General features: G+C 49.7%; 3 protein-coding genes across 3 annotated transcripts in view; 1 reads left to right on the plus strand and 2 right to left on the minus strand.

Annotated features, from left to right (window-relative positions):
- Window positions 1–6,494, minus strand: part of LOC117581956 (calcitonin gene-related peptide type 1 receptor) — a 23,234-nt gene extending 16,740 nt beyond the window's left edge. Inside the window, exon 1 of the mRNA XM_034269442.1 lies at window positions 5,762–6,494. The gene's annotated coding sequence lies outside the window, so the exon portion shown is untranslated. The remainder of the gene's footprint in view (window positions 1–5,761) is intronic.
- Window positions 1–11,672, plus strand: part of LOC117581966 — a 22,117-nt gene extending 10,445 nt beyond the window's left edge. Inside the window, exons 3-6 of the mRNA XM_034269453.1 lie at window positions 10,160–10,434; window positions 10,508–11,126; window positions 11,193–11,386; window positions 11,453–11,672. Coding sequence (XP_034125344.1) covers window positions 10,170–10,434; window positions 10,508–11,126; window positions 11,193–11,386; window positions 11,453–11,559 — 1,185 coding nt within the window. The 5' untranslated portion in view covers window positions 10,160–10,169 and the 3' untranslated portion in view covers window positions 11,560–11,672. The remainder of the gene's footprint in view (window positions 1–10,159; window positions 10,435–10,507; window positions 11,127–11,192; window positions 11,387–11,452) is intronic.
- On the minus strand, window positions 7,693–8,952 carry LOC117581975. Its single transcript, XM_034269465.1, has 3 exons — window positions 8,259–8,952; window positions 7,990–8,186; window positions 7,693–7,853 (listed from the first exon to the last, which is right to left on the minus strand). Exons 1-3 carry the CDS (start codon window positions 8,930–8,932, stop codon window positions 7,759–7,761), a joined length of 966 nt encoding a protein of 321 aa, XP_034125356.1. The 5' UTR covers window positions 8,933–8,952; the 3' UTR covers window positions 7,693–7,758.
- Window positions 11,673–12,326: the final 654 nt, after the last annotated feature.

Raw genomic sequence — 12,326 nt, forward strand, 5'->3', positions numbered from 1 at the left:
GGAGAAGGGAGAACCAAGGAACCGGTGGATGGGTGGATGGGTGGAAATGCCGAAATGAATTTTCAGACAGTGAATTATGCTTTCCCCACTCAACCTATTCCCCATTCTGGGTAATGCCTTGTGGCGGTGCCTTAATTACCTGCAATTTGGTAGCCGCAACAAAAAAAAAAAACATAATGAAGGGGATAAAACGTGAGAAAAGCCAACAAAAGCGCGACTCAAGGAGTTGGCTTCTACAATAAAGCATTTTTCATTTGCCCGGACTTGGGTATGGATTTTATTCTCAACTCTTTGGAGAACAAGCAGTGTGCCTGTCCGGCAATAGATATAATACCCCATAACTTACCATAAATTGCGCGGGCGGGGCGGGGCTCTGGGGCGGCATAATTGCTGTTTATGCATACTTAATCAACTGGCCCCAAAGTCGAAAGGCAAAGGATTTAATGGCCAAAGACTAGCTGATAACTTCAATTAGTTTCTGGCTTAACAATGCCCGCGAGGCAATGTCCTGCGGCTCGGAAATCGATAGGTGTCTCTGTCTGGCACTCTGGCTGCCACTCACTTGGCTGCGAAACGGAAACCACTTCCAGGAGGGAGCAGCAGTACTGGGAGCAATAGTTTATTTCCTTTAGGCCTGTTTATGAAACATTCTGCATTATTTACGCCACCCGATGCTCATTAGCCAGGATTTACCAAGTGGCAGGACAGCAAAGGGCTTTAAAGCACATTAACTGTGTGTCCTGTCCTCTCCTGACCTTTGGCCGCCTTAATCCTCCTTCATGCCGCTCTGCTTGTTTCCATGCCGCATAACACACCAAATGGCACTCGCGCCCCAGAAAATCTGTCTCTAATTGAAAGGGAATTTCGTGCAAATGTGTCCCTAATTAAGGTGGCAACATTTGCTGCTAAAAGTTCTTGCCGCACCCGAGAACAAGTAATTGGCTGTTGTCAAAGAATGGGGCGTGCCCCATTAAACTGCCCAATAAGCAACACACAAAACAAATACAGCAGGGAAGGCAGCCAAAGCACATTGGCGACAATTTGGACAAACACTTTGCAGATGGACACTCGGGCATGCCACAATTCGCCTGAGTTCCCTTTTCGTTGCCCCTTTCCGTTTGCAGAATCTTTAATTAAGTTATGGCACTTTTTAATTGCTCATTACGAGTACGCACAAATGGGGCCAGAGCTGCGACTTGCTGCAGCGCGGGAGGACAGGGGCCGCGTGGGTGCCGTCGTCAAATTCTAATGCAATTTTCATGTTGCAGGCGAGGCTCGGCACGCCGCCAACGTACCACAAGAGAAATTTGTTTATTTATGCCATGTGATGCTTCTGTTGCAGTTGGAACGTTGCCACATGTGCGGCCGGGGCAGCAACATAAATATTACGCATACGCGGCGTGCCAGGCAGAGGCTAGGAAGAACCCGCTAGCCTGGTTTCCCCATTTGACCAGACCAGACCCCTCAGTCCATTCGATGATTGCATTCAATTATGCAGCAACAAAAAGCCATCAAAGGCAGATTGACAGTGTCTTGGAGTCTAGATTTACGATACCAAAAATGGGATTAATGGAAGTTACTCTCCTCTTTGGGAGTTATGAGACTGGCCATGACTGCGGTAGATTGTGGTAGACAAAATTTATCTGCAATCTGCAACTAACTTGATGAGTAATCGTTTCAAGACCCACATTAAGTTGTCATTTTGCCCACACAAATTTTGATGTTATGCAAGGCCAAAGTTTGAGTTTGCCTCCGCCGTTTATCAATGTCTGCGGCAGCAAACGATTCAATCTGAATGTCTTATGCCGCACTATTTTGTGGCTCTGTGGCTCTGTGGCAGGCTGTGTGCGGCACTGAATACGGCGCAAATCGAGGGCGCGACGTCTTCTATTTACAATTTTAAATGACATTTTGATGCGCGCCTGTCAACACTTTTGGCCAAAAATGTTGAAAAGTGTTTGACAAGCGACTTCCGGTGTTGATATGGTGGGTGCGCTCCTGTCTGTGCGTGCCTGCTAAGTCGCATTGACAAATTTATTTGGGGGCACATGTCTCGCCTGGCTTCATTTGCAACTGGGGCCCGCTTCGACGCTTCGACGCTCCGTCGTAGGCTTCGTGTTGCCGGCTAATGGTAACAAGTGTCTGACAAGTGTTTGAGCAACGCAAAGGAGGCTCGGTCGAGAGCATGAGCATGGCATGCTCTGTGCGAGATTTATGGGAGTGGCTGCTCAAGTATCCAGAGAACGTTCCCCCCTTTGCCACCCATTATCTAAAGAGCATATCGCTGTTTGCTGCTAAAAGATGCTGCAAATCATAAACACGGCAAAGCACAAGTAACAGGCAGTGGAGGCAAAACGGAAGTGGCCACCAACAGGTGTCCCTGGCCATGCCGCGACCCATGTCCAGCACTTGTTTTCGTGGCATGCGGCCTCGTTAATTTATGGCATACTCCCTGGGCATGACAGGCATTTCGTCGACGTTGCAGCGATTCCCTCGCTGTGTGACAACGTTGCAATTGATTAACGTTGCAGCGTTGCAAATGAAGCTGAACAGAGTGTGGCCCCCATGCCACATGCCACATGCTCAGCGGTGTTTTGAGCTCGGTGGCTTATCAAAGAGACACACACACGTCGCTCATGAGCACCTGTCCAGGGACTTTGCCCTCTGTGTTGATTCATTAGCGTTGACAGGGGCACAAAGGAGCTGTGCGGCAAACGGCAGACCCCTGCCAAAAAAAAACACACACACACACACACACAGCCTTCGCCTTCGCCTTCGCAGGCAGCGATGGAGATGGAGGCAACAAGAAAAAGAGACAGAAACTATTTCTTGAAGTTGCACGAATAATTCCTTGAAGCAACGACTAAACGCTGCCACAAGAATGCCGCGGGCCAGCCGGGCAGGAAGAATCACGACTCTGGGATCCAAGGGATCCAGGAATGGTCATGACAAGCCACCGCTATCTGGCAACAAGCAGATGCTCCTGCTGCTGCTGCATCGCTTTGAAATGTTTGGCCAGCAGACAAATAAGTAAATGTTGATTGTCTCTGCAGCGGCACGTAAACGATACTGACGGGCCCAGTGGATGGCCTTTCCATCTGTCCATCTGTCCATCTGGCCCGGCGAAACTTAATTTCTACATTTGCTGGCAGATAAAGACGTGGTGGCTGAGTGGGTAAACGGGTAGCTGGGAAGCCGCACAGTGGGCATCTCATCTATTCCATTAGACGCTTTTAGTGATTGTTAAGTTCCAATTAACAACTTTTTCTGCCCGTTGCCGATTGCCGATGGCTGGATGGATGGATGGATGGATGGATGGATGGCCTGCCTTTAAAGGTAAAATCCACTGCTGCCGCCAGTGGCCAGTGGCCAGTGGCAGTGCCGGTTCGGGTCCACTGCCTCCCTGAGCCGGAGCCGCCCTGAGCACAAGATGTTGGCCATGTCTTCGAAACGTTAATTGAACCCGCACACACACTCTGGACTGGTCTGGTAAAGGCCCCATGCTTCCATGCCCATCCAAGTGCCACATCCAGTAAGCTGTGTAGCTTGTTTGTTTTGGCTTTGTCACTGATGGACGCAACTGTTGCACGCCGCAGCCCCGTGCCTCCTTCTACCACTTGCTGTGTGAGTCACGTCGGCGTGTCGTGTAGCACACGCGAAAGATTCACCAGGCTGTTCTGCTGTCTTGGCAGCGATTTTCCTGCATTGTAATTCTTTATGATGTCCAATAACAATTTGTTTTAATACTCCAGCTATGCCTATGGACAGCTGGGGCCCTGGCCTCAGCCCCGGCTCAACTGCCACTAACAATGTTGATCCCCATCCCCATCCCAGTAATCATCTGAGAATCTAAGCATAATGAAAATTAATTGAAAAACTGATTGAAATTGTGCACTGAGCAGTTCAATCAGCGCGGGTCTTTTTTCAATTGTTTGGATTCATTTTTCAGCTCTTTGCGCTCTCGCTGCTGTGGAGAAAATTGCGATTTTCGTTTTTAATGTGTGGCTATTCCCGACAAAAATAGCTCAAAATTGCAATTAATTTGAATATGTTTAATACAATAAACACTGCCACGGCGATGAGGGAAGAGATGAGCTATGCCAAATCCATTTGGCGAATTTGATTGTCTATTATGAAATGAAGTTGTTGAGCGATTTTGACAGCAAATGAATTGGAGGGGCAGGAGGCCTGAGGCAGCATCCATGGGAAATGCCAATCAAAGTGGAATTGCCACATTTGATGAGGGTATTTCGTTGCCTTGTGACCGATTGCCTGCGCCTTTGTATTACAACTTTTATTGAATTTCAAATGAAGAGCGGGCTGATGAGCCAGATTGATTAGAACAATTATTGTATATTGAATTTGTACACATCTTTTTGTATCTGTTAGCATAATTCTGCAGTAGAGCTGCTTGGCAATTATTCCACTTATTTGTTGGTTAGTTATTTTCGTTGAAATCAAAGCAAGTTCTTTGTGTTACCCGTTTCTGGTAACTTGCTTCACGCTCGAATAGGCAAATGAAATTCGTATTTGATAATCGCATTCCCTTTGTTCTAAATATTTCACAAGTGCACTTGGGTGTTGTCAAATTGCCAAGCAAATGAGTTGTTTAACTCGCACAACCGTAAACCATATCTCAATAAAAGAAGACTGCAAAGACATAGAATAAGAATCAGATACTTCCTGAGTGGCCAACTCGAGAGCCATGATTTATTAGCCTCCAGATGCTTTTATACAGACTGTACGTATGTTAGCTCGGATAATATTTACTTTTTCCAACCCGTTGGGAGCCAAACATTGGAATATATTTGCATTTAAATGCATTTGCCGCACACAAACGCTGATGCAGATGCGTCAAAAGTAGTTCTGGACGAGAGATAGCGCTGGGGCAGAATTTATTGTTTAAACTGAAAGTAAACCCACCTCTGCCCACCGGGAGTACGTACGTATATGCGCCTCTGTCTGTGGTTTACGTGCGGGTATCTATGACATCCAAGTAGCTGTATGCAGTTTGGCGCCACAAATGCGGCTAGTGGCTAATGGCAAGTGGCAATTTCGGCTGACTGTTGGCAAATTGTTTGCTTTGGCCAGCGCGCTGGCTCAACCTGTTACAGGGAGTGACAAATGGCGGCAGATATATCATGATCATCGCATAATGATGATAGTGTCGCGTCGTGCTGTGCTCTGCCATGAAATCATCGATTGAGCGCGCGCAACAATCAAAGACACTTCCACCGATCCCCAAGATTTATGGCCTTGCAACGTGCGTCAGCGTCTACTGGGGAGTGGGGAGTGGACAGTGGGGAGTGGGGCTTTGTCGAGTTGCAAATCACAATTGAAATGAAATCAAAGGAATTTGGGCATTGATTTATGCAGCTGCCATGCCCTCTTCTCACCCCTCAAACCAAGCCAATTTACACACTGAATTGATTGGCTGGCCCCAGACTAAATCCTTTGAGCATTTCCAGCCTCAAATTGAGATTTGCATAATGGCCAAGGCATGCCAAGGCATCTCGGCATTGGCCTGAGCACAGGGAATATGCAAGTCTCCACGTTGAACGATGAAGAATAAAGAATGAAGTCTCAACAAAGATGGCGCTCCATTCATTCTTTTCTCGCCCAGGGTGTGGAGAGGCAAGGCCGGCAGGCGACACCGAAGTCAAACAAAAGACTCATAATTTCCGGTTGCCTACACTTCAGCCCACTCCACCCACTTTGCCCCTGCCCACGGCTGCATGTGGGTGTTTGTGAGGCAACTTACCGAAAAGGGGGCTCGTCTCTTGCTGGGTGGGTGGAAATTCTTCTAAGCAACTTGCCGCATGCCCTGCGGCGTTGCAGTGCTGGTCCTAGATTCTAGATTCTAGGTTCTGGGTCCTTGTCCTTTTCCTGACTGCAGCCAAGCGCCGCTCGTTGTCGCTGTCAGCAGTTAATTGAATTAGTTGATAATTTATGGCAATGTTTTCACTGGGAATTCCGTGAATGTGTGCAGAGCTGCTCTCTGAATGAAGTGGAGGTATGCCGAGGACTTTCCCGGCGAGTCGTCGACTTCTTTTGTGTCACAAGCGGCACCGAAGTCGGCGGGGGACTTGACTTGAGTTGATTAAATGCCTTGATCCGTGCCACCTAAATTGGCATTTAAGCAACTCGGAAACGCGCGCCCGAACGGATAACTGATAACTGATAACCTGCCCCTGCGGCGTCGAGCGGGAGGGCAGATCATAAACACGTTCGGCCTCTTCGGGTGCGCGGGAAACTTTTTATTGTGTTCCCATTTAATTTTAATGTGCAATTTAATTTCGCGTTCGCGTTCCTTTGCTTTCGCGCTCTCGCACTCGCACTTGCACTTCGCGGTGGTCGGAAGATGTGCCCCGGCCCGGCCAGATGAGCTCGTGGAGCGTTCTGAGTGCGCGGCAGTTGAATTTCAACTGAAATCCGCATGCCACACACAGCAGAAGCCGGCCCCAACAATGTTGCCAGCGGGCATGTTGCCACTGCCACCCAGTGGCAACAACTGGTACGCAGGCAGAAGGTGTAAGGCGCTCGTTCGCCATGGAGGAGCAGGAGCTTTTGCAGAGCTTTCCGCTCTGCCGCATTCGCCACTGGGTGCTGGGTCGTCGGTCGCCGTTGTTGCTCGCGACATGTTGCGTTGCGTTGCGTTGCGTTTGATTGCTGATTACAGAACGGTCGCAGCTGATAAGCGGCACTGGGATTGCTCTTGAGGGTTTCTTGGTCGCTCGTGTATGATTGTTGCACTTGTAGGTTGGCGCCGCTCATAAATCTTCAGCTTCACAATCGCTGCCAAATTTTGAATTTCAATTATAAATTCAGACTATCAGCCAGCAAAAAGGGGCGGATGTACCGTGGCAAGTACTTTGGAATTCGGTACCTCGAAGAGTGACAAAATACAGCAAACACTTGTTGATGGTCGGGCAGGCTGAAACTGAAAAGTTTGACTTTCTGTTTACACATTGAATCCTTCGGCAAGCTTAGAAAGCGTACAAAGCTCTTCCTGTCCGATGAAAGCCTGTCCTGGTGCTTGGCATGGCTGAGGCCAGCTGTTCGTCATTCTGTTGTCGCAGCAGCCACAAAAGCTTCTCTGAGGATACAGCACTGAAACTGTAATAATTAAACCTACATTTATAAATGTATACCAATCGATGTTACCCCGAGATTCATTTAAATGTTTATAAAGTGTGTGTTTTATTTCATTTTACCCACACGAATATTCAATTAAATCATTGGAATGTTACCATTACTCTGAGCTGTAACTGAATCTTTGTATCGAACTGCTGCACCTTCCAATTGATGGATGGCTCTTTCGCGAACCCAACTAAATGTCTTCGAGGCGTTTAGATAGTGCTTAACAGAGATTGGAATCAGTTGTCTGTGTACATTGCTTGATAGATTGTTTCGCATGGTGTTGGAAGGAGCAGCTGGAGATAGCAGCCACCTGTAGCTGTAGCCTCTTCAGATTATGAATCGCTTGTCTAGCAGTTGTCAGTGATATCTAAGTGCTGTCCCACGCACTCACCTGCCCTGAACTGCCCTGATAGTGGTAGTATCTACTGCAATTGGCTGAAAACGAAAGGGCTGGCAGCCCGTCTTGTTGTTTGCCAAATCGGCTCCAAAGACAGTTATCTGTTGATTGCCCGACCGCTAATACATGGGCAAACACAGTGGAACGGCTCAAAGTCTTACAGTAAAAGCATTTTATTGACAAACTGAATGGACAATTTGGTAAACACACTTGCGGCCAGCTCAGTCGACAGTGTAGGTGAAGGCAAAGCCTGCCTCCGATTGCCTATAAACGTCGTCGCTGTTGAAGAGCACCAGCAGGGGTCCAGGATTGTTGGCTGAAAAGGAGACACACATCGAAAGGTTGAATACGGGAAATAGTTGGGTGCAAAAAATCCTCCAAATACATCGCATCGCAATTCTTATGGCAGCTTTGCTATAAAAAGAAGCTTGGGAATGCTGGGGAACACTCACTTGATATGACCACATCCTTCTGGATGGAGCCGCAGAAGTAGGTGGCGTGCTTGTGGCTGTCCTCGAGCGTGGCCTGGGGCACCATGAGGAAGTCGGCATCCAGATCGCTGGTGCTGTCGCTGCTGTAGCACGAGTTGTCGGTCATCAAGGTGCTGGAGGACTCCTGAGCCCCAACGTTGAAGTGGTAGGCGCGGATGCTGTTGTGCCAAGAAGTTGGGGGTGTAAGTTGGGGACTGCCACACACCGATTGGTGTCGCTGGAATGCTTACGTGAGTGCGGAGGTGGTTTCGGTGCGGCGGAAACAGATGGCGTAGTTCATGCGGGAGGGATAGATGCCGGCACCCTCGTTGTAGTTGAAGGACTTGACGACGCCCTTGGCCTGGGGGAAGTACTGCAGGCAGCCGGGCGGGGCCACGAAGAAGCCATCCTTGATGGTGCTTGCCCTGGTCTCGACATCCACGAGATCCCGCACGGATGCTCCCTGGGGACACTCCAGCTGTGTGACGGTCATGTCCCAGAAGGGCGTAGGCAGGCCAGTGGAACCGGCGCGATTGGCCAGGGAAACGGTTAGATCCACCGCGGACTCTCCGTCGGTGGCATTGAACGGCACGTAGATGTGCTGCCAGATCTCAGATCCGCACAGCTTCAGGCCGTTCACCTCGAAGGAGTCCCTGGTGCACTCGGCATAGGTCAGCCCCGAGCCCGGCTGCGTCTCCAGCGTGGGCTGGGCCAGAGTCATGGCGAAGTCGATGCGCAACTGGCACACCAACTTGCTGTAGGCCTTGATCTGGTACTCGCACACCCGCGGCGGCTGGCCCGGGTTCACCAGGTTGATGTTCTTCGAGGAAGTGCTTCCGCCACACACTGGCGTTGCCACCGAGGCGGCCTGTGCGGCAGACACAGCCACGAGCAGGAGACAGGCGCATGCAATGTAGTTGTTCATTTTGTTGGAACTCCCGAGTGATCGCTGCACGGTGCCTTTTATGGGGCTCGTTGACTATCGCAGGCAGTCGCAGCCATGTTAGTTGGCAATGTTTCAGTGTCGCCAAACACGATCGATAAGGTTTATCTCTGACCGAGCGGGGGGGCCCACCTGCCATTTGTCGAGAGAGTAGCAATTTTCACAAACATTTAACACTGACAAGAGTCCCTCAAAAACAGCAACAATTTTTGCAATAAACAACCGATGGATGCATAAGACAGCATCAAACTGTTTGGACCAAAACATGGAGGAATTTACCTTTCCAATCATATTAGTGAACAAAGAAACTCTCCTTCGGTTGTCTGCATTATTGATTAATGGTGAACTCTGCTGTCGATACGGCCATTGCTTGATAGGGAAACAATCAAAGTAGCTTGTTAAATTCTCATCTATTTATATCCCATTTCATTGGCTCTTACCGATGATCCTCCCAAGATACACCACATCAACAAATATTTAATTACACCCACTTCTGGCTGCAACCGAAAACAGAAATTAGAAGCAATCTCTCTCTCTCTCTCTCTCTCTTTTCCTCTCTTTCTTGCTTGAAAGCTTATGGTGCAATTCTGCATGTAAAAGGTAACAGTTATTTTGTAATTTGTGTGTGTGTAACTTTTGATTTTTTGACATCATCATTACTCATCATCGTCTGGCTCGGATGGGTCTATGTATCATCACCGTCTCGATGGCGGTATGATGACACTCGATAATGAGATACCAATGGTGAGAAATTGTAATGTACGAGCATGTATGTAGGGAGAGTAAGTACAGACGATGAGGAGAGTGGGCAAACATAACCCAGTTTCAGCGGATCGAAGATCACATTAATGAACACTCCGTTTAGGTTCAATGACTGGGCTGGGCAAATACTCGAAGAGTTAATAGAGTTAATAGAGGCAACTAGCGTGCTTTTGAATATTCATGGGGCGCTGAGAGAGCATACAAATGTGCGTAGTGGTACTGGGACTGGGAACTCTTCTTACTTCTTACCAAATATTGACACGGCTGGCTTCTAACACGAAAATCTCATCACCGCATCGGCGTTGTCAGAGGCGTTGCCTCCGCTTCTGCCATGGTGCTGCTGCTGCCCCCGCTATCCGTCGTATAAAAGCAGCGCACAGACCGGCAGACTCTCACAGTCGATGTGAAAGTATAGCCGGGAATAGAACAAAGCCAAATAAAGCCAAGTACACGCATAATGTTGGTAATTTCGCTGCTACTCGTGTGGAGCCTGGCAGTCGCGCATGCGGAGACCTTGACCGACTTCAGCATAAGTCCAACGCCCAATGCTACGGTCACCGAGCCACCGGGGATGTGGCGCCAGGCGAAGCGACGCAGCACACTGGAGGATACGTGCATCACCACCAGCGGCATCACGGGCACCTGCCTCTCCCGCTTCAAGTGCATGCGACAGTCGGGCACCGTCAACGGCTATTGCGGCACCTACGGTGTCTGCTGTGAAAGTGGGGATTACTCGTCGAATTACTCATTTATACACCAACGAAGACTGATTTATCTCCCACCCTCTCTTCGCAGCGAACATGCAGAGCGGCTCGAGCACGCGCCAGAAGCGGATCATCATCAAGAGCCCCGCGGCACTGACCAGCGATCTGAGCACCTACACCATCGAGGCATTCAGCGTCAACGTGCAGCAGCTGCGCATCGACTTTGAGCAGTTCGAGCTGAATCAGCCCGTCCTCACGGACGCTATGCTGGAGTGCCGAGACTACTTCGAGGCGGGCGGCTTCAGGCTGTGCGGCGTCAACAGCGGCCAGCACCTTTATCTGCCCTTCAATGTGGCCGCCGGCATAGATCAGGTGACGCTGACCTTTACGGTGCCCACACGCTGGACGGGCTCCATCTGGCGTCTGATCGTCACGCAGCTGGAGGGTCCGACGGCCAGCACCAAGCGCCGCTCCAGTGCCACCAGCTCCTACGCGGGCAGCACCAACACGCTGCAGGATTTGCGCAACATCTTCGCCTCGCACCACGCCGACTACGAGCTGCTGGCACCGGCGGGCTGCCATCAGTACTACACAGAGCTGACGGGCACCATTCGCAGCTTCAACTACCAGGCGATGCTGGGCAGCAACTACATGCCAGACCTGAGCTACAACATCTGCATCAAGTCGGTGGCCAGTGCCAGCATGATTGAGTGAGTGAGCTCGAGGGGGGAATATCTTGTGGTGGGCAGCATTAACGAGTTCTCCAATAATCGCAGATATGCCTTCAGCAAGTTCTCGATGTCGATGCAGATTGGAGATGCCGAGGGATATGACGAGTCCTGCCGTGCCACCGTCCACACGACGGGCAGGCAGGAGGACTACCTCATGATACCGCAGGGCATTCTGGCCAAAAACATCGCCTATCAGCCCACCTACTACTGCGGCACCAATGACAACCTCTTGGTCTATGGTAAGTCAGTGGGGAACAGGGGACTGGGTGCCGCTCTGATATTAAGTTGCCGTTACCTTTTCACAGCCTCTCCGCCCTACCTCATGCACTTCTCCAGCGACGACCTGACTCTGGACGAGTCCATCGAGACGGGCTTCAGCCTGACGTACCGCCTCAGGACCTCAATCCTGTAGTCGCTGGACTGGCAGGACTTCGTTTTAAGTGGCTATTTAAATAGGTTTTTGATAGGTTTTTGTATCGGGTTATCCTAGAATTTAATAAACTAGATTCCAATGTCTTTAAGTGCAGTCAGTGCGAGCTTAAAGCTCCCTCTCTCTCTCTCTCTCTCTAGTTTGACTTTCGCAATCGGTTAACGAGCTTGTCAGAGCTCACACGAGGGGATTATGATGGCAGGCTTTGGGGATAAAATGTATGTACATATGTACATACATACATACATATGTACATGTGTATGTATCGAAGATACGCGAAAAGTTCGAGAAACGCATTAAGGAGCTCCGCGTGCGGTCAGCGACACGATTATCCTTTTAGTTGTGTAATTAGTGTGATTAAAGCCGTTGCGTAGAAGCGTAGCGCGTTCCGCTGTTCAGAGTGGGGCGGGTGTGAAGCCTCAATGGGGTTCCGCATTGCTCCGTGCATTGCCACACGCAACAGCACCCCCAGCATAATGGAGAAGAACGGCAAACAAATTCAAATGTATAAAACGCACCATTGGCAGCATTGAGCTGTTAGCATCGAGCCTCTCGCTCGCTGTCTCTCTCTCTCCCGGAGCCACCTTTCACTTTGACAAGGTGCTAGATTTTCTAAACCGCTAATTGCCAGACTACATCGCATTCCGTCTGCGATCCCAGCTCGAGCTCTGAGAATTGTTCGCCCCCGCACGCAGTCAAACAAGTACAAAGTACACATGTGTGAGTGTGTGTATGCATGGGCACCCACT

The sequence above is a fragment of the Drosophila guanche genome, unplaced genomic scaffold (genome assembly GCF_900245975.1).
Source record: "Drosophila guanche unplaced genomic scaffold, DGUA_6, whole genome shotgun sequence".
Classification (NCBI taxonomy): domain Eukaryota; kingdom Metazoa; phylum Arthropoda; class Insecta; order Diptera; family Drosophilidae; genus Drosophila; species Drosophila guanche.